The sequence below is a fragment of the Atractosteus spatula genome, chromosome 8, assembly GCF_055471065.1.
Source record: "Atractosteus spatula isolate fAtrSpa1 chromosome 8, fAtrSpa1.hap1, whole genome shotgun sequence".
Classification (NCBI taxonomy): domain Eukaryota; kingdom Metazoa; phylum Chordata; class Actinopteri; order Semionotiformes; family Lepisosteidae; genus Atractosteus; species Atractosteus spatula.
The window spans coordinates 30,175,001-30,196,465 of record NC_142713.1 but is presented as its reverse complement, the minus strand read 5'-3'; the positions used below and the strand labels follow the sequence as shown (position 1 = coordinate 30,196,465).

At 39.4% G+C, this 21,465-nt stretch overlaps 1 protein-coding gene across 2 annotated transcripts; it reads left to right on the top strand.

The window, feature by feature from the left end:
• Nucleotides 1-680: 680 nt before the first annotated feature.
• Nucleotides 681-21,280, top strand: mkrn1 (makorin, ring finger protein, 1). Of its 2 annotated transcripts, none has more exons than XM_088923194.1 (8): nt 681-793; nt 7,489-7,617; nt 14,807-15,021; nt 16,277-16,497; nt 17,373-17,587; nt 18,690-18,800; nt 19,740-19,884; nt 20,166-21,280. In XM_088923194.1, exons 1-8 carry the CDS (start codon nt 717-719, stop codon nt 20,376-20,378), a joined length of 1,326 nt encoding a protein of 441 aa, XP_088779320.1. In that variant the 5' UTR covers nt 681-716; the 3' UTR covers nt 20,379-21,280. The 2 variants fall into 2 exon arrangements, with proteins under 2 accessions (XP_088779320.1, XP_088779321.1); XM_088923195.1 differs by having other exon boundaries at nt 685-793; nt 14,807-14,961.
• The last annotated feature ends 185 nt before the right edge of the window (nt 21,281-21,465 follow it).

Below are 21,465 nucleotides of genomic sequence, written 5' to 3'. Positions count from 1 at the left end.
TCTGCAACCATTAACAAGTGGGGGCTACTTGAGGAATTGATTGTGTGCAGATAGCTAGGTGTCGTGGGTCACTGTCCCTCTTACACTTGTCGTTTGTCTTTCCTATCAGGTCCAGTCTACTGTGTCTAGTCAAACAGCGTTACTCAATCAGTGAGCATTCTCACCTGCAATGCATTTTGTGCTACAGGGGCAGGAAGGCCACAAAGGAAATGGGAATCAGGCACCATAGAGTAAAACACACACACAGCATTATCTGCCAAAAGCACTGGGTAAGATATGCAAAAACTAAACATATCCCCCAAACAACTGTCTTAGACCCACCTTTGGCACCCTTTGACAACTACAGTTTAACAACAATAAACAAAGAAAAAGAATAACAATAAAGTACAAAATTCTTGTGCCTGCTACTTTTTGCTACAGTTATATCTATCACCGTTTGTTAATAGGTTAATTATTAGCCGCTTTGCAGCGTGGGCTAAACAGTGTGGCTTTGATGTTTTTTTTTACAAAACCAACAGTTCCTGGTCGTTTTTTTGTTCGTGTTTCTCTGGACAGCACAAGTATCATGCATTCTCCGAGAGCCCCCCGGAGCTCCACCTCCTCCCCCGAAGCCGAGATCGGAGGATCTGACTCCCGGCAGTCGGCTTTCCGAAGACTTCCGATCGTGAGCGCGGCTCGCCGGAAGATCCGGCTTCAGAGCTTCAAGATAAACAGTAATGGCGGAGGCAGCGGCGGCATCAACAGCGGCTCCAGCAATAACAGGAGGAGGCTGGACGAAGCACGTCATCTGCAGGTGAGTTAAACTAAATAATAAAAATGTGTGATAGAATTTTATGTGTTTTACGGAATGCAGGATAAGTGGCATCAAAAACTTTAGCAAAACATGGATGACAGCGATACGTTTGAGTAGTGTTCATTGTTTGTGACTCGTAACGGCTGTCTCCCCGCACTTGCAAGTAAACAGAGAGGGTATGTGTTAGCAAAACAATAGGCTACAGTTTTCAAGGCTGTCGACTACATTTTGCAAGAATACTTCATGAAGATAGCAGAATCGGTTTATGATATTGCGTTTTCTTGGTCTACCAAAGGCAAATGTGATACGAAATGCAAAACATTATTCTACACTTGGCTGTACATTAAGAAGTACAGGAAAGCTCAAAGCCGACAAAGATTATTTCATTACATCCTTTTTTGTGTAACGCATTGGGAAGGTGGACAGGGTCATTTGTTTATAGCGATCAGGAAATACTGGCTTGACTTTGTACTAGCTGGGAATACAGTAAAAATGCATCGCTTTTAGTCCTAAAAAAAGAAAAGGATAATAGCAAGCTAATTGCATTATCTAATTTAGCAATTTTGTACACAGCTAATCTTTGCCGCGATGGTTTCTTTAACCGGTTAATCCGGTCAATGTGAATGTTATGGAGAGCAAAACCCAGGTGCTTTGTTTTGAAAACCTTAGGTTTTGAACATATTGTGTAAGCAGTTCATTTATAAGGTGAGCAGTTATGGATAAAGGACTTGAAAACACTGTATGCCCACAGTTACAAAGATGGATGTATTTGGCATGATTTGTATTTTAAATATACAGCCATAGCTCTTTAAGGACAAAGAACTTAATGGTGCTAATCACTGTGGGGGGACCTAAGTATTAATCTCTTACACCTTTTCAGTTTAATCTCTCTTGACACTTCAGTCATTTCTTCTTAAGACATTGAACAAAGCATAGCTTTACATTGCCCCTTTAGTCAAGCTTCAGTGGGTTACTTCAGGCTTTGCATTTTGTCACATGAAGGTGATTCTTTAACACAAATAATAGGTTATTTGTATTTATATGGTGCTTTTATTTGTGAGGGATCTCAAACTGTTCTACATTTAGGGGGGAATGGACTTCATCCACCTTTCCACAGTAGCACCCATTATGCACTTACCAGCCTCACTACTCAGCCTATCGCAGAAAGTGAGAAATTGCCTCACCATTTTCATGTAAGGAGACCTTTAGGTGGGCTTCTTTACGTTTCCCCCTTAATTGAACTGGTGAAGCAGTTTCTCCCTTCTCCTCTTGAAGCGCTGGGCAGTGGAAATGAAAGTTGCAAAGGAACAAGTAATAGGTTTATTCCATGCTGAAAAAAAGAAGAAAGAGAACACAACGTTTCGGCCGTGGAGCCTTCTTCAGGTGTGAGAGAGACAGGGCAGTAGGCAAAGGTAAAGTAGCGGGAGAACAAAGGTAAAGTAGTGGCCTCACCTCTTGATTGGCCTCTCTTTCTGTCCCCTGCTCCCACCTCTCACTCCTCCTCCCTCCCAACCTTTGTTCTCCCGCTACTTTACCTTTGCCTACTGCCCTGTCTCTCTCACACCTGAAGAAGGCTCCACGGCCGAAACGTTGTGTTCTCTTTCTTCTTTTTTTCAGCATGGAATAAACCTATTACTTGTTCCTTTGCAGCCTACGCATGCTGACGCAGCTACCCACCGGAAATGAAAGTTGGCCACCATGTCAGTTATTTCTGAACGCTGCTGATTAAATTGGCATCGACAGAAAGTATCTTGAGCCCTGAGCTTTCAGGAGACCCGTGTTTGGACATTGGTCGATTGCTCACGGATCTCCGTGATTCCTTGCTGTAGAGAATCTGTTGAGAAACGTCTTGTAACCGAGACCTTGATTATAGCCTCATGGTCATTTTTAGGAAAAGCTGTTTTTTTGTTGTTTTTTTTAATTTGGGTAGCCTGATTTCTCAAGTTGCTCTGCCATTTTAGAATAAAAGCAAGTAAAATATTTTAATGTAAAGTTAATAAATCCATTTTCAAGTTAGCCACGAACCAGGTTCCTGGGCTGAATTTCATCCCCTTGTTCCATAAAGTTATTGACCTACCGTAATATTTCACAGTGCTCTGTAATGGGTAGGTGATGATAATAAAAACGTGCATTTGTTTTGCGTATTGAACACGTTCTCTGCCAAGAGAAGAAAAGAAAACTCCAGTGTGTAGCTTTGCTGACTAGATTTAAACAAGCTGAAGCTAAATTCATTTGCATTGGAACAATATACCTAGCTTTCAGGATGGAATTTCAGTGTTTAAATTATGGTTGTTGTTTCTGTGTGTAAATATGGGTATTTTGTCAATTATGAGTAGTTTTTTAAAATCATGTTCAGGTTTTAAGGATAGAGGTCTACCTCAGTGATTGGATTTGTTGGTCTTTTTGCAGACTGTCCTAATTGCACTCTAGCTTGTTAATGAATTTGCTTCATAAGGAGTTACAGCATTTTCTGTTTACTTTTGGGATTTTTCTGGAGCGAGGCAATTACTTGGTATTAGTGTTTTCAAAGTTTTGCTTCATGGATATGGATAATGGTGGATTTGTTTAACTATATAATCTTGAGGGAATACATCCAGTTGTGCGAGGAAAACAAGTAATATTGGAAAAAATGAATTATAATTAATGCAAAAACAAATTCTGTCTATTCCGACTGTTTTAAGTAACAGTCGTGTTAGCACTTTGTAGCCTTCTTTCAGCTGATCTCGAGAATAGTGGATCTGGCCTAGTTAGAGATTGTTAGGAAAATGGAGTTTCAACTGTGAATTGGTTCTTCCCACTGCTCTAGAATGTATATTGTCCTATGAGGACCACAACTTCAACTGCTTGGCCATTAAAAATCCTATTGCATTGGTTGTAAGGATGTTGACCCTGGTGTCTTGAATATTTTCCAGTTCGGATTTGCAGACTGCCCTTCCCAATGCCCTCGTTAATACTTCTGACGTCATTTCTCCCTTTCCCCTATCATCTGGTGTGTAGTGGATCTGCTGTGTGTTTTGGCTGTTTCACCCACACGGGTGCTCCACTGCAGTAGTGGATGAAGCAAGTGGATCCTTTGGGCTGACGAGCACTATACAAATGCCAAGAACACGAAGAACCACATGTACTTGTATGGACCTGCACTGTTAGCTATATGATCCTGCCCAGAGTCCTTCATCAGTCATTCCTATCACAGCACAGTACAGCTCCTATGCAGAGCTTGTCAATAATTATAATTGCTTTGTTGTAAAAATGCATGTCAGAGGGCCTGACTTCAGCAATAATAAATTGCTAGTGTAATATGTTTTAGCTCGGCTACCTTAGGGAAGCTGACATTAAATGCATAGGAATAGAGATTTATTCCACACTGAAAAGAAAAAAAAGTAAAAGATTTTGGCTGTGGAGTGTTTCACAGGTGACTTTAAATACATGTCACTATCCCTGGTTTTGTTTGCCAGCTTCTTATTTAATTTATTTTTGATTACATTGTTAAATGGGCGTGTACAGTTATAGCTGAAGTTAGGATAGGTTGTTGCAAACAAAAGTATTCGCATCCTGCATTTAAAATCACGGTCATTCAGTATTTGAGCTGTTGATTAGACAGTGTTCCCATCCACCCTGAATCAGAGAAGTATCTGCATTGTTCCTGTAGCTCTATAAATGATAAGAGAAATTGTGCTTGTAGCAACACATGTTTTTTTGACTAAAACAGAAAGGAAGTCTTATTACAGTTATTGAATTGTGTGCTTATCTGATTTTAGTATGGTCAGTGATCATCAAGTGTGGCCATTAACAGCGACAGTTTTATCAGGAAATCTTAAATGGTGGCCCAGACACCATTCTTCAAAGCCAAATCTAGAATATTAATGCTTTTTCAACATCTTGTATTTAGTCCAGTAATATACGCGGAAATTAATTCAAAATTATAAAGCCTTTGCCTTGTCTACATATGCAGAAGGGAAAAAAAAGGGAAACCTAGAGAGGCAAAACGTGCACTTAAGCAGCATTTTGAGCTGCATTTAAAGTTAAGAACCCTAGAAAGCTCTGGGACAGCATGAAGTGAGTGATGGGAATGTCCCTAATCAGGGAACTGTTAGCAACTGATATTGAGCTTCAGTTTTCAAACAAACTAAATGTTTATTTTTTACCAGGTACGATAAAGCAGACACCTCTGATAAATGTTTTAATATTCTTAGGTAATTTTCACATAACAGTTCAGACAGGGTTATCTTTAGTGTAGGCTAGTTCGCAAATATTTTTTTGGTGTACAAATGTGTGTAAGGCAACTGGTCCTGGTAACATTAGTGCAGTTAATTTGAAGTTCTTTGCAAAAGAAGTGGATCTACTGTGGGCACCGATTTTCCAGATGTCTGTAGGCATGCACATTATTCCTGTAGTATGGAAAATCTATATTATACTCCTTCCTGTGGAAACCTGTCTTAATCAAAGATACTGATGATTTCAACCTTATCTTTCTCTGATGAATGCTAATGACCCCGGTCTATGTCTGAACAGTTAATTTGGCTGCATGGTGTGACCAGCATTCCTGGATTTTAAATGATTTTTTTAAGAAGGGAAGAGATGGTTGGTGTTTAGTCTTGAACAGGATGGATATCCTTCCACAGTCTTAATTCATAATGGGTTCATTAAGCAAGTTACATCCTATAACTATCTGGGAATATACATAGATACTAATCTGGCTTGGAAGGCACATCTTAATTTGTTATTTACTTTGCAGGTTTAGGGATATGGGTGCTAATAGTTAGATTCTGTCCCTTTTTCAGTTCTCTAGTATGAAGCGTCATGCAGTATGGAATAGCTGTCTGGTATAACAGTCTTCCTGTGCGACAAAAGGCCAAGATGTCCTGACTTGGGATGTGTTCTAAGATAGGGGGGCAGCCACTTGAGCAGACCTTTCACACTGCCTACATTAGGAGCATGAGGAGATGAGCTGCTAGTATCTCCTCTGATCCTTCACATATTCTGCATTGAAGAAGATCAACTCATGCCTTCGTACAGACATCTTAGAGTCCCACAATGCAGACTTAATAAAATGAGGGTTTACTGTGTCCCACATTCAAATTATTCAGTCAATAAATTTGTATTGCTTATAGGCAAGTGTAGTCAGTAGTTGTGTGCGAAATGAAGGGGTTATTGTGCAATTATAGAGGCGTAGGGAGGTTGTGGGAGGAGTAACCATACAAGTTCTGGTAATATGTCTTGATTCCTGTAAAGAGTGGTGTGTGATGATTATGTATTTTATAAAATGTTTCATGTTTCTTTTGACTGTGTTTTTTTTGTTTCTCTATGCAAAACACGACTGCTTGGATGCAAAACAAATTTCTGAGAAATCAGACAAAGCCTAGGCAGTGTACAGTAATATTGGGGGTGTTTTACATTTTGGCTTCTGGTTGTCCAGCCTTTTATGTCAATAATTAGCATATGTTTGGCTTTCTTAGTATCTATCTAACACCTTTTTTGCAGCAATCCGCCCAAAGTATTGAATCGGATTCTCCCATTTTTCGATTTGTGGAGAGTATTTGATATGCTAAATGATTTATATTTGCATGAATCTGTTTTGAAGGCATTACACTTTTGCAATTTTGTCTGGAAGGATCAGATGTCGGGAATTTTAAAATTGCTCTTGAAAATGCATATTTATGGATGATGCAAATTTAGGTTAAATCACTTGGCAATCCTAACAACTGAGGAAATTTATTTTTGTCCTTTGAGTCTATGCAAGACCTTTAACTGCAAAGCAGTTTTTTTTTTGTGAAACTGAAAATGAGAAAAGAAACCTCTTCTTTGTTGGTTAATTTCAACAAGTGGTCTTTCCTCCAGATAACACAGTGCACTGTGTGCAATTTAAATTCTTCTTGAAGTAAGAAATTGGGGTCAGAAAATAAAACAGGGTCAGTCAGAAAAGTGGAATTATTTTAAGTCTGAACCATTCCCAATCTGTTATTTTTAACTCATCCTCTTCATCTGAAGTCACGTAATTGTTTTATACAGCTTTATCTGTGAGTCAATAAGATGAAAAACTGATTAAGGTTGCCCTGTCAGCCCTAATCCGAATAATTAAGATCCCACTAACCATTTAGAACACTCTGTGTGACAGATAGGCTTAGACACAAGATTGTCTTCCTTAGCATTGCTAAGAAATGTTTGTTTGGGTTAAGATATTAATAATTGCTGAACATTTTTCATTATATACCGACTCATTTTGGACTTGCCTCTTCAGCACTGCTCCAGCAATTGTGGTCCTGTGCAGGAGAGAATAAAATTGCCCCTGACATCCATTTGACACCTTGCAAACTGCTAAGGAGACGTAGGGCCGACTGGAGAGGTCTGTCACCGTTGAGCAAGATCTGTGGCTGCTTACCTCCTGAGATTATTTCTGCCAGTTGTGCGTCGGTGTGTGGGGAATCCCAGTCACAGTGGGCTAGTGACATGACCCAGGCTTGAACTTGTGTTGTCTAGATGGGAGAGCTCAAACCTGTGCTGGCCGTGCCACTCAGCAGCCCTTAATAAAACATTCCTAGTGGAAGCGAAGTACAATTTTTATTTTCTTCTCTTCCTTGGACGTTTTTTTAGATTTTCGTCTTGGCGTCCTTTGTCTTTCAAGACGTTATCACTGCCTCGAAGTAAATGTGCCGTTTGACAAGGCGTGAACTATGCCTTTTCTTCCTGTGGTTTAGGTATTTCATACATGGGGTTTGCAAAGAAGGGAACAACTGCCGATACTCCCATGATCTCACCAGCAGCAAACCAGCCATGATTTGCAAGTACTTCCAGAAAGGATGCTGCGCTTATGGGGACCGTTGCAGGTAATCATGTTGTTTAACTGATGAGACGGTGTTCTTCATGGTACACTTCCTTGTACTTTTCTCAATGGTTTTGGAAAGCCGGCGTCGCACTACATGACTCGCCGCGTCTTCTAGTCGGAGAGCACGTCCGATTTCACAACTGCAGTTGCTGAATCTCGCTGCCTTCCCTGTCCTAGCCGGTGTCAGATTATACGACTAGGAATCGCAGGGGGTGACTAACTACACGATTCCCACACTTTCATCGTGGTTCCAAATCTTGGACGGTGCCGTGAAAGTACCTCGAGGTCACCTCGTTTTAGCAGCCAATCAACGTGGAGCACACCAGAATAAGAGGAGCACCGCACGAAAGTAAACAACATGGAGAATAAGCATGTAACACATTTTTTACTTCCACAAGTAAACATCTTCAAAAATAGAATTCTTCTTTATAAATGTAGAATAAATTTACAAAATAAAACAGTTAAAAATATAAAACACCTTTAAAACATACTGTAAACAAATTAGTATTGCTCTATTAAGTGTGATATAATGGCCACATTATCTCACAAGTACACATCTGGCTCACTGCCCACCCCTACGACTTGCGACTCGCTACAAGAAAATCAAACCAGTTTGATTTTGTCTTAGCGAGTCGCAGAGAGTTGTAGGGGCTATTAAGAGTGACTGAGTTGCTGGGGCTGTCACACTACACAACTGATGGTAACGGGCGCGCTACGACTCTTTACAGCTCGCTGTGATTTTCTTATGATTGTGTAAATGAAGGCTACGACTGAAAATCCTAGTAAAAGTCGTGTAGTGTGACGCCGGAATGTGCTCTGACCCAGACTAGGTTATTGAATTAAATGGCTAAGCTGCTTTCTTCCATGGTACTACAAAATGCTATAGTTTTGCGAGACAACCCTTTGAATTCCATATATTTTGAATTTTAACGTGCATAGTGGAGTATATTTTCCGTACTGCAAAATTGATAGAAGATGATTAATTGTATTGTTATGGAATTTGAGAGGGGTGTCAAGACCTGAAATCAGTTTAGCTCATTTTTAAGCAAATTTGTAGGCTTTTTCCTACAAAAAGTACAGTTTTGACATTTGACTTCTTGAAACAATTACAGCAGTTAATATGATAACTGGTTGAAGTACAATATTTGTGTTTAAACAAGTTAATTTGGTCAATGAAAAGAAGGGCCTTTTCTAGATAGCTGATCTGGCTAATTTAAATAAGCCATAACATTGTTACAATTAACAGACCTTGAGCATATGGTAGTGTGAGTTTAGTCACTTTTACTCAATTAAAACTTGAGGTGTAATACATTTTTTATAATTTTGTGAATGATTTAAAAGATTTTTTTAAGCATACATTTTTTGCAATGAAGATAAAGGACATAAGCCTAAATTATCAAGTGTTTGTATCCTTTTCTAATTTGGAAAACTATGTATATTTATATGATAAAATAAAATTATTTTATCTGAATGGAAAATACTAAAGCAAGATTATATTGCATATTATCACTTATCACCACCACTGAGGGCGGTGCGGTAGTTCTGTGGCTAAGGATCTGCGCCTCTGGCTGGAAGGTTGCTGGTTCATATCCCACAGCCGGCAGAGGAATCCTACTCTGTTGGGCTCCTGAGCAAGGCCTTTAACCCAGCTGATCCAGGGGTGCGTATAAATGGCTGACCCTGCACTCTGACCCCAAGCTTCTCTCCCTGTCTGTCTGTCTTATGGAGAGCAAGCTGGGGTGTGTGAAAAAACAAATTCCTAATACAAGAAATTATATATGGCCAATAAAGTGATCTGATCTTTCTCTTGCTTTTGGTCTTAACTCGTATGTTTATGTTATTGGGAAATACCAACATTTCTGTTGTTGATGTTGTGTGTGTGGTAGGCCAACAGCCTACCACACACTGTCAATGAGTACTGTCATGTTGTACCATTGTGTCTAAGAAATTGGGCTGTTATGCCAACACTGTTGGAAATAATATTGATTGCTTTGTAATACCCATTATTTTGTTGTATTTCACTCATGAAGCCCTTTATTGGGTTAACATTTTTGTATACAATGGAATTCCACACAAAAATATTGTTGATGCAAAATATTTTGGTGATATTTCTCATTTTCTCTACATGCATTTTTTGATTATCTTGATTAACGTTACTACTCTTACATCTGCTATTTCTTACTATGTTTGAATATGGAAAAAAATACCTTTGCTCTATTTACAGTGCAGATAAGCTGATTTGATCTAATTCTTCTGCAGTGCTTTAAGGTATTTGTGAAATAGAATTATTCCAACAGTGTAATGAAATGAAATTCCTGTCAATACTAGATCAATACAGTCACCACTATCTTGACTCCCAACTAATGAGCTGCTGCTTTCCCTCTTTATCCAGCAGTCAGCCCCTTTTCTCTCTCTCCTTTTATCAAAGACTGGCTGTAGTTCTGAAAAAATAGCAGGACTGGATGATCACTGATCCTTTTTAGGATCATCTGAACATTCGGGTTCATACCAAAGGTCAGAGAGTTGACAGTTGAGTGTAAGGATTTATATTAGCTTTTTTCAAAACACACTGTAATTAGAATATAATTTATCCTATTCCTTTTTAATTAGAAAAGTGTTAGTAGCCCATTGTAGGAACATAAATGTTTGGTGAATTTGCAACTTTTTTTCAGGTTTCAGTATTAGTAAAGAGCTACAGCATCTTGAATGTGCTTGATTACATTCCACTGAAAAGCAGTCGCCAGAATTCAGTTTGATCTGAAACTTATTTCATAGAAGGGATTAAGTTCACCTGTTGAGAATAGTCAGATGACTTTCCTTATTCCAGGAGCAGTGCAGTAGGGTCATCGTGAAGCCTTTTTCACAGCTGGTTTTGGACTAAAAAGAAAGGTCAGTCACTTGGAATTGACCAGGACAGGGTTTTAATAAAGAGAGTTAAATTGGAGGTCTGGGGATCACTGGAGTTTCTGTATACGTTTGTTTGATTTAATATGCATGTTGCACTGCTGATTTTTTTTCTTGCTTTGTGTACACTATAGGTAATGTGATGATATGTTGCTAATGTTCTGTGTATGTATTTGCGTCTGGATTCAATTTTACAGATTTTTGGAGCAGCTGTATAAGGACTGAGCTTGAATATGCTCTTCAAATTGTATGTTGTATTGTGTTCACGGATATATTTAGGAACTCGTTTTCATGTCTGGCTTCATAATTTGTATATTTATAGGCCGTCTGTAATCGCATTCACACCATACAAGGAGCTTAAACCTCTATGTTAATTCTGCCTGACTTTTTCTGTTTTAGGTCTTTGGCGAATGGTTTGCCTGGAGCAGTAGATTAAGCTCCAATGATTTTAACTGCATTCATCTAGGACACACTGCAGTCTGCATAGCAATTGCAGAAAGCTTAAATTTTAAAGTGTTACTTCGCTTATTGGCACTCTACCCCAGCCTGTCTTTGTTTTTTTCAGTTATGTGAAAAGTAATATTTGTTGTTACGTTGTACACAAAAGGTGAAGGGTTTCCATTCTTAGAAGGGAATGAGATACATGACTTGTTTTCATATGTTAACAGCTTTTTATTTATAATGTGTATTTATACTACTGCCATCTGGGAGAGGGCTCTGTCCCCAGGTGTAAAAGTAGCCCCCCCACCCCCTTCAGTAATTCTCTCAAACAATGTAAAGTTTACTCATCTCCTGTAACACTGTTGTACCATCTTCTCTGGTGGTAATGTTTATTTTCCTTGTTTTATTGTTGTATTGGACTATGCCATGAAACAAATTACCCCCAGAGAAGGATAAAGCTTGAATTGAAATGGATTACAAGGTTAACATTAACATTTTAACTGTAGGAGCTGAAAGTTGTGGATAACTCAGGGTACTGTAGGATTCAAATCCCGTGTTATCTTGATGAAACCTTATTTTTAGCACAGTTGGTTTGCAGTCATGGTATAACTATTGCATTTTAAGAGAAATGCATTTAACTTAGATTTGTATTTGAGCGAAATGGCTTGTGAAGTAGAAACCAAGACAAATGGGCAAAATGTGAAAATAAGTATCTAAGTATCTTTCTATAGAGACATCTGGTTTCTCCTTTTCTGTTCCAAAGAGGAGAGAAAACAGTAGAGATCTAAATCTTCAGTGTGGTTCTGACATTTGACTTTTCACTCGTTACACAGTGTTGGACACAGCTTGATGTGCTACTAAAGTTAAACTACACTGTGAAAATGAGTACTAAAGAACGTTATTCCCTCCTTTTTAAAGATTAGTTTTTGATTTCTTCCCTTGTCTGGAGACTTTTACATTGGGGGGGGGAACTAGAAAAATAATTGAATCTCATCGTCTTGAGATGTATTTGAAAAACTTTTTGAGTTGCACAGACATGTTTTGGGGTATTTATATAAATACAGTGACATTTCCTGCAGGTAAAAATAGGGGGTTATGATGGCATAAGTGCAAAGGTGTTACATCGGGTTTGGAGATATTGAGATGAAACATTCAAGAAATTAATGGTCAAATCAATTAGCAACTAGGGCTCAAATGGTTAGAATAGTCTTTTTTAACATATGAAGGTACATTGAAAGGCAATATTCAATAAAGCCAATTCTTAGTATACACTGGGAACAAGTAGAGGGGAGTGTCGTCTAGTGTGCCCTGCATCTTGTCTACAACTCCATGTGCAATCCTCTTGTCCCAAGAGTAGAGAATGTGCAGGACTCGAGTCTTTTTTTACTTGCCATTTTATTTTTGGATGCAAGCGTCAGTGCTCCTGATGATAGAACAGCTTGGTGGTGCAGTGCCACCTCCACGCCACTGGAATAACGTGTGCCGGGAGTCTAATAGAGCAGATTATAATGGTGTCCGTGGCTGGTTTGTGTTATTTCACATGCAAAATCAAGATCCAGCTAATACTAGAGCAGTACATTGATGTAATTAGACAGTGAGTAATGTAAGAGAACTTATTGGGGTGACATGACAATAAACAAATAAAAAAAAGTCTTTAGTACACTTTTCCCTTTTTTTGAGGTAGAAAAGTCAGTTTCTCTTCTCTAGGTTCAAAAAATGGGACAGCAGATGCTTTAAAATTAATACTACACAGAAAATCACACCTGGTTACAGAAAATACTTAATAAATAGACACAAATCTTAACACTTTCATGAACATAGCTAGCAATCTGCTTAAACTAATAACACACAATTGTAGTTCTTCTTGTCAATATTGAACACATCGTTTCAACGCTTTTTCCAGCCTGGACTGTGAATATGTGAACCCTTTAATTTAGTAACTGGTAGAACCTCCTTTAGCAGCAATAACCTCCACCAAACATTTCCTGTAGCTGCTGATGAGGCTTGTGTAATGGTTAGGAAGAATTTTAGACCATTCCTCCTTAAAAAACTGTTTCAGTTCATTGATGTGCCTGGGGTTCCTTGGGTGAACAGCTCTCTTCAGGTTATGCCACACCATCTCAATTGGGTTGAGATTGTTCCCTCTATGATAGCAAGCTGTCCAGGCCCTGAGGCAGCAAGGCAGCCCCAAACCATGATGCTCCCTCCACCATGCTTCATGGTTTAGATGACGTTTTGGTGTTGGTGTGCAGTGCTTTTTTTCCTCCAAACATAGTGCAGCAATGTTTTTTTTGGAGAGCAGTGGTTTCCTCCGTGGTGTCCTTCCATTAACACCATTCTTGTTCAGTGTTTTTCTTATAATAGGCACATGAACAGAGACTTTGGCAAGTTCAAGAGATTTCTGCTGGTCCTTTGCTGTTACCCTGGGGTTCAGCATTCACCTCCTTCAGCATTGCACGCTGCACTCTTGCCGTGATCTTTGCAGGACACCCACTCCTAGGGAGAGCAGCAACAGTACTGAATTTCCTCCATTTGTAGACAATTTGTCTTACTATGGAGTGATGAACACCCAGGCCTTTAGAAATGCTTTCGTAGCCTTTTCCAGCTTTATGCATCTCTACAATTCTTCTTCTAAGGTCCTCTGGTATATTTTTTGATCGGGGCATGGTTCACATGAACAGCTCTTTCTTGAGACAAACACACTCTGTCAGTAACCAACCTTTGTGTGCCTTTTTTATAGGGCAGGGCACCTCCAACCCACACCTCCAATCTCATCTCATCTCATCTCATTGATTGGAACACCTGACTTCAAGAAGCCATTAGCTTAGAGGTTCACATACTTTTTCCAGCCTGGACTGTGAATGTTTAAATGATGTGTTCGATATTGACAAGAAGAAGTACAATTGTTTGTGTGTTATTAGTTTAAGCAGATTGGGTTTGGCTCTTATTGTGACTTAGTGGAAGATCAGATCACATTTTTATGAGTAATTAATGCAGAAATCCAGGTAATTCCAAAGGGTTCAGAAACCTTTTCTTGCAACTGTATATATAATCAGTGTATATATATAGTGTATATATACGTCCTTTCGGGTAGGCTCAGTGTATATATTTATTTATATAGTGTATATATGTATTTATATTTAACGAACATGAGCTGTGTTTTAAATTCACATCTGGGTGAGTCAGAGCCAGTGTCCGAAGGCAGAAGCATTAACGGGCTTAGCTGTATAAGAAATATGCATTGCATAGGGAGTGTTTAGTAATAATAATTGCTTAAACTTATGTAGCGCTCCACTCAAAGCGCTTTACAGGTAATGGGGACTCCCCTCCACCACCAATGTGCAGCAACACCTGGATGATGACAGCAGCCGTAGTGAGCCAGAATGCTCCCCACACATCAGGTTTTAGTGGGGAGGAGAACAGAGTGATGAAGCTAATTCATAGAGAGGGATTATTAGGAGGCCATGAATGGTAAAGGCCAATGGGAAATTTAGCCAGGACGCCATGGTTACAACCCTACTCTTTTCGAGAAATGCCCTGGGATTTTTAATGACCACAGAGTCAGGACCTCGGTTTTACGTCTCCCCTGAAGGATGGCCCCTTTTTACAGCATAGTGTCCCCATCACTATACTGGGGCATTAGGACCCACATAGACCGTGGGGTACGAGCGCCCCCTGCTGGCCCCATTAACACCTCTTCCAGCAGCAACCTTAGTTTTTCCCAGCAGGTCTCCCATCCAGGTACTGACCAGGCTCACACCTGCTGAGCTTCAGTGGGCTGCCAGTTGTGAGTTGCAGGGTGATATGGCTGCTGGTTTATTTGTGTATGTTCTTTTGCTGCATAGGTATGACCACACAAAACCACCCAAGCAGGAAAGCCTGGATGGCCCCAAGCCAATGATGCCACTGAATTTCATCACCTCCTCTGACAGCACCTCGGATACAAAGTCCAGTGGACCCAGCGGTAGAGCTGAAGGTGTGGAGCACCCACACGGCTCAGGTGCTGTAGACTGGGTCAATGCCGCCGAGTTTGTGCCAGGGCAGCCGTACTGTGGGCGTGGTGAGTTGATTGGTTTTAAACTCAGAATCCGGGTGACTGAATGGTAAAAGGGAGTGAAGATCCAGCTCTTGCCAATAGTGCCTTGAAAAGTTTAATTTTCAGTTCTCCTTTCTGTGGTGTGCCGTTGTTTTTTTTTTTGTCACAAATTGAGTAAATTCTCATTCATTTAGTGCGGCCTTGCTTTTTCAGGTCTCGCACTCAGCTCAGTTTTGTTGAATTTGGTTGAATATTCTTTTTTTGAGCTGCTGAATATGTTTTTCATCGCATTTCCACCCGATCTGGATTTGAGAACAGCCTTTGTCTTGGCTCACAGCAGCCACCCGTGTGGGTTGTGCACAAGGCAAATAAGTGTGTAGATTGGCTCAATGGGTGGGCGGGTCAGAAGAGCATTTCATCTTTTTTTTTCTTTGACATGCTTTGAGCTCTGCAAGAATATGTGTAGGAAGAGAATGATGTCCTTCAGTGAGGGCGCCATGAGCCAGCCGGTATGCTGGAAATTGCAGAAACTGATGTTTCCATGGAGCTGAGAGAGCTTGGCTGATTAATCCCAGACATGGTTATCTATTGGAATGATCCATTCTTTCATGTCTGGGTGTCTGGATCGGAGACCTCCTGTGCTTGGAGCAAGTGCCTTTATTAGTTGAACAACTCGGGAGCCAAATGACTAGTGCTTTTGTGAAAATGAGAAGAAGAAAAAAAACTTTGGTAATACACCGGACATAGTGACACTCTTTTAATAATGTTTTGCTAATTTTTCATTTAAAACTGATGCTCAAAGAAGGGTGGATGTAAAACTAGGTATCAAAAATATCTAAATGGCAATAACACATTGGTTGCAAAGCTAATTTTTTTTTAGTTGGATTAAAAAACATCCAAAACACCAGTTAAAATGGATATTCGGGCATTTTCAAAGGGAATGGTTGCAATATCTGGCTCTGAAGAACATTTTTCAGCTTTGATATTTCTGACTCATCCTGTTAGTTTCACTGCATTTATCTGGCATGAAATGTATTGACATATGTTTACTGTGCACATTTTACTTTTATTGTGGTTTGAAATTCACCCACCAATGCTCATTCTTTCAAACCCTGAAATGTAAAAGTAGCCTTGCAGTTCCCCATTAAAGCAAGCAGATGGGACCTTCAGACTTGCGAATGGAGGAGGCAGCTGTAGGCTGTTTCGTTTTCAGTGGGAGTGTCAGGTAGGCTCTAGGCAGAATGTATGTGAAATCTGTTGATGCTCTGTGCTTCTGCAGCTGAGCCTGTGCTGGCGGAGGGTCCAGGGCCAGTGATTGAGGAAGAGTATGAGAAGGAGCAGACGGACAAGGAGCTGAAGAAACAGCTGTGTCCATATGCGGCTGTTGGGGAGTGTCGATACGGGGTGAACTGTGCCTATCTCCATGGGGACGCCTGTGATATGTGTGGTCTGCAAGTCCTCCACCCCTCCGACTCCACTCAGAGATCGCAGCACATCAAAGCAAGTTCTGGTTTGCACCCTTGCTCGTCGGACTTTCAATTTTGTCTCTTATGGCTGAAAAAAAGTTTGGTCAAAAGAAATTTTTGGTCACTCCGGAAAATTTAGAGGCCATGAAAAAAGTCAGTATTTTGTCATTCAAACTGAAAATTGGGTATTTTAAAACAAGGGTTTGAATAAAAGTTACAAGCTGTGTAAGTCTTGGGGACAGTTTCATATTTGATTAGTGCTACTTTTTCAGGTACTTCAGTATACAGTAATCCCTTGCTATATGCGAAATTTACATTACACAAATTCCTCCAACCCTATTTTTCTCAGTCTCAAGTTTACCATTTGCAGATTTACCTATCATGAGAGTTGTCAGGAATGTAACCCTTATGGTTGGCAGGGGATTACAGTACCAGACTCTCAGCAGTTTGTAATATGAGTGATAGGAACTGAATGCATTGAATTGAAGTACTACAATTCATAGTGGTTAATAAACAAAAGTTGGGATTGTTTTCCTGCTTGACATGTAAGGCAAAGTAGGAGTATTTGCTTAAGATTGAATAGGTATCTAAAGAAGTTTCAAAAATTAAGTTTAGCTAAAGCCTAAAGCAGATATTTATGCTTCATAAAATACAAACTAACTCTTTTTTAACTCATTATAGGGTGATGATTAAGAAGAGTAAAACATTGTTGCATTGATCCTACAGTGTTTGCAGTATGTTTTGCAATTTATGTCAAAGCAACATAAAAAAAAACGTGCCTAACTAAAATCCTGAATTGAAACCTTTCCTACATGTCTTGCACAGCTGCAGAACTTTGCAGTTCTTTTGAGCGCACGGATTTAGGAGAAGATGAGTTCTAGCAACCTGTTTTGTCCCTGATGCCCCCAGGCCTGTATTGAAGCTCACGAGAAAGACATGGAGATCTCGTTTGCCATCCAGCGCAGTAAGGACATGATGTGTGGGATCTGCATGGAGGTGGTGTACGAGAAGGCCAACCCCAGTGAGCGACGATTTGGAATCCTCTCCAACTGCAACCACTGTTACTGTCTGAAGTGCATCAGAAAGTGGAGAAGCGCCAAGCAGTTTGAGAGCAAGATTATCAAGTAAGGCAGCAACGCTGCAAAAGAGAAGCTACTGTAATTCATGCAAATAACGAGCAAAGATATCAGTGTTTAATCCAGGCTGCTGCTACTTGTTGAAAGTGCACCCTTGAACAATCGCAGCAGGCGTCAACATAGAATGAATTTTTCCAGTCTTTGTGACTGCGAGTCTTTTTAAAAGGAAAATGTGCTTTTACCTGAAAGCTAGTTTGGCAGGTATGACCTAAGTAAAAACCATACAGTAATACAAACTAGCATTTGTGTGGTTTAACTTGATATTTAGGACGTTTTGTTACTTTGATAAATTGTACATTTCCACATCTGTTTGATTCGGTGTGATATAAAATGCAGTCTTCTGAAGTAAAAATGAAATCCATTCCGAGCAGAGGAAAATATCCTGTCATGTTAAATATCCCTTGAAGTCCCTTATTACTTCAAAGAATATCCTGCTTCTATGCATTGTTTGGAGATTAGCATGCCTCTCTCTTGTGTAAATTGATAATGTAGCTGATGCCTGAGTATATGTGCAGGGTCTTGCTTGTTAGTATTTTCTCTGTGGGTAAGCTTTCTCATTTGTGTTAACTGCTTTGAAACAGGTTTAGTGATTCTCATGTTATGTTCAAAATTCTATTACCCTTTTCCAATATGAACTAACACGCCAAAATGGTATAAACCATTATTAAATATTAGGTTCCATTTTCTACGAGTGAGGGATTAATATTTCTTGACACAAGGTTGCATAGGTTATTGCTGGTGCAATATGTGTTTACATTTCTCCTTTAATTTATTCTTTTCAAAGTTGTGTTACTGTGCTACACCTGTGGTTCTCATTGTCTAATATTGATTTTCTTGCTTCAATAATATTAAAAGACATTTGAAAAAGCAACTAATATGATAACACTTTAAATGTAATTTAAAATGACAAAAATAAAAAAGGAATTAACATCTTAAACAGTTCCATGCTTCTAGTCTGCGCTTATAGGCTTAACTCAGGGTTTATGTATTAGTGTCCACTAAATGAGAATATTTAGACACCCATTTCTAGATTTTGGTAAATATCAGGATTATTTCTCCAGGTGATGTTACTTGCCCTTGTTTTCCATAGATCCTGCCCTGAATGTCGAATTACATCAAATTTTGTTATCCCGAGTGAATACTGGGTAGAAGACAAAGAAGATAAACAGAAACTTATCCAGAAGTACAAAGATGCAATGAGGTACTACAAGAGGATGGACCCCATTAGAGTCACATCCTCTCAAGATTGAATTGCTTGACATGACCTGGCTCTTTACTGAGCCCAAGGGGTCTTTTTGCATAAAACGTTTTCAAGCACTTCCAGATATTTCATAGAACTTTCATCTGCTTGTTACTACTGAAATCTTTCAGCAGAAAATGATGCATTTATAGTTCTTTATTTTCAAAATTGTGTATGCTTATCAACACATTACCTATAAATACTCATTTGGATATTAGACTGTGAAAGTTAACAGACGAGCATGCAGGTTTCTTGCAGCCTTTCCCCTTAATCATAGGAGGTATGCTAGAGATAATTATCACATTTGAACAGAGCTTAAGAACACAATGTGTTTTTTCTAGTCTGCAGTGGTCAAATTTGCATTTTTTAGAGGCTTTACATACTTCAAATCCAGCTTCCTTTAAATATTAAAAAAATCATCTGAGAAGTTGGTGTCCACTGTGTCTTGCAGTTCACTAAAGAGGTCTGAGGATGTTTCTACCGTCTCTGATAGTGTGAATTCCATCATGGGTTGCTGTATACACTTAAGACATTCCCTTTTTGCCAATTTGTAGTCTGGTATCATCAAACCTTTTTAGTGCAGTAAAATCTGCACGTTTTCTAGGTTTTATCAAGTGAAGCTTCCCAAGTTTTTTTAGTTCAAATACCTCATCAAACTTCAATGAAAAACAAGGCTATTCCATCCAAATAGTCACAGTAGTAATTGTGGCAGATGGTACTCTGATTTTTTGGTTACCTCTCATTATTTCCATGAATGTATCTAAATAGTCAGCAGTACAACATCTATAGAGCACAGTTATTCATCGAGGAACTAAATCGGTTCATTCTACGATTTTGTTTTGAGCTGTCCGTGCAATAACTCAGTGATGGTGGCTTGCCTGTCCTGTCTGTTCACTGTAGCAGCAAGCCGTGCAGGTATTTCGATGAGGGCCGTGGGTCTTGTCCCTTTGGAGGGAACTGTTTCTATAAGCATGCCTACCCTGATGGCCGTCTGGAAGAGCCGCAGCCACAGAGGCGGCAGCTGGGCTCGGCAGGGAGACACCGGGTAAGACTCTTTATGAGCGTCTGGCCATAATTATGGTTTAACAGCAGCTTCTTTCTGCCAGCCAACAGATAAGATGTGTAATCTAATATTCATTGTTATTTCATTTTGTAGCAATGCTCATTTTATTTTACAATGCACCCAGGGTTCAATACAATATATTAGCTTAACTCCCACTTAACATTGTTTGTCTTTTGAGGGGCTTAAGATTTTCTCCAGATTGTATAGTGTTCCCATATATTGTTTCAAAACCGCAGTCTTTTTTTTGTGTGCCTTTTTTATAGAATCAGAGACGAACGCCCCTTTGGGATATATTTGATGAGCGAGAAAGTACCGACTCCTTTGACAACGAAGATGATGATGTTGTGACCTTTGAGTTGAGTGACATGCTGCTTATGCTGCTAGCTGCAGGCACTGATGATGAAATCACAGATTCGGAAGATGAGTGGGACTTGTTTCACGAAGAGTTGGACGATTATTATGAGGTTTACCTCTAGCACCCCCCACCCCAACCCTCTCCACCCCCTCTCAAGTACCCAGTATGGACTGTCTTGTGTGAGTGTTGGACAGTAGCTTATTCCCCTGTGTTGTGGCAGTGCCTTTAAGCAGGCCATGAATTAAAAATGCGAACTAAAACAGGTCGGTACACTTGTGCTAAAGCCTTTTCTAGAATCCTGTCCATTCTGTGAGTCTGTCAGTGTCCAGTTACTTTATTGAAAAAACTGATAAAAAAACAAAATTAATAAAACTTCTTAATTTAATTCATGGGTGTGGATTTGACTTGTATATCATCTACCCAGGTGTTATAAAGGCTGTGTGTTTCTCTGGATGCACCGTCTTAATTACAACACTGCACTGGTGATGGTTGTGGTATTCCTAAACCTGATCTGTAAACGAGGCTTGTAAATTGTTTAGAGCACTGAGTTTTGGTTGGGTTGGATTTAACATGGACTCTTAAAGTAAATTTGAATTTACCTCTTTTCCTGCACTGTGGGAACACACCTTTGTGTTCACAAGTGGGTTTTTAAGTACATTTTCCCCATGTATTATTCTGAGGAAAAACTGAATCACACTATCAAGGAACACCTGTGGTACCTAATAGCAAGTCCCAGCTCAGAACTGAATTGGAAGTAGAATTTTCATTTGGATTTGGATTTTGCAGACTGCAGACCTAAGTGCAGAAGCCATGAAACTGGATGTCTGCAACAGTAAGAAATTCGTTTCATTCCATTAAAGATTTGTGGCAGTAAAAAACTAAACTAAACAAATAATCACAAGACTCTTCTCATTTTTCTGTGTTCAGCAACAGTATAAAACGTGTATTTATAAAATATGTTCAGGTTTTTATGATGCAGAATCATTCAACATAAATTGAAGATTAAAGTTTATTTTCATCAAATTATCCCAGGTTTATTGGGTGCATTTTCTTTATCAAACTGCAAATTGATTTTTCAACTCCCTCATGCCCTTTTCAGTCAAAGTTTTACATATTCTTTTGAATGTTCTTTATAAATGTTTAATGTTCTAACACGTTTTCTTTTCAGTATTGGCACAAAAGGGTCAAATCAATAGGCATGTTTCCAC

What these genes read in the sequence shown, in the direction of transcription:
- mkrn1 (XM_088923194.1), top strand. Translation starts at nt 717, where the DNA reads ATGGCGGAGGCAGCGGCGGCATCAACAGCGGCTCCAGCAATAACAGGA. An exon ending in ACGAAGCACGTCATCTGCAG is followed by an intron (nt 794 to 7,488) that starts GTGAGTTAAACT and finishes CCTGTGGTTTAG; the next exon opens with GTATTTCATACATGGGGTTT. An exon ending in TTTGAGAGCAAGATTATCAA is followed by an intron (nt 17,588 to 18,689) that starts GTAAGGCAGCAA and finishes TGTTTTCCATAG; the next exon opens with ATCCTGCCCTGAATGTCGAA.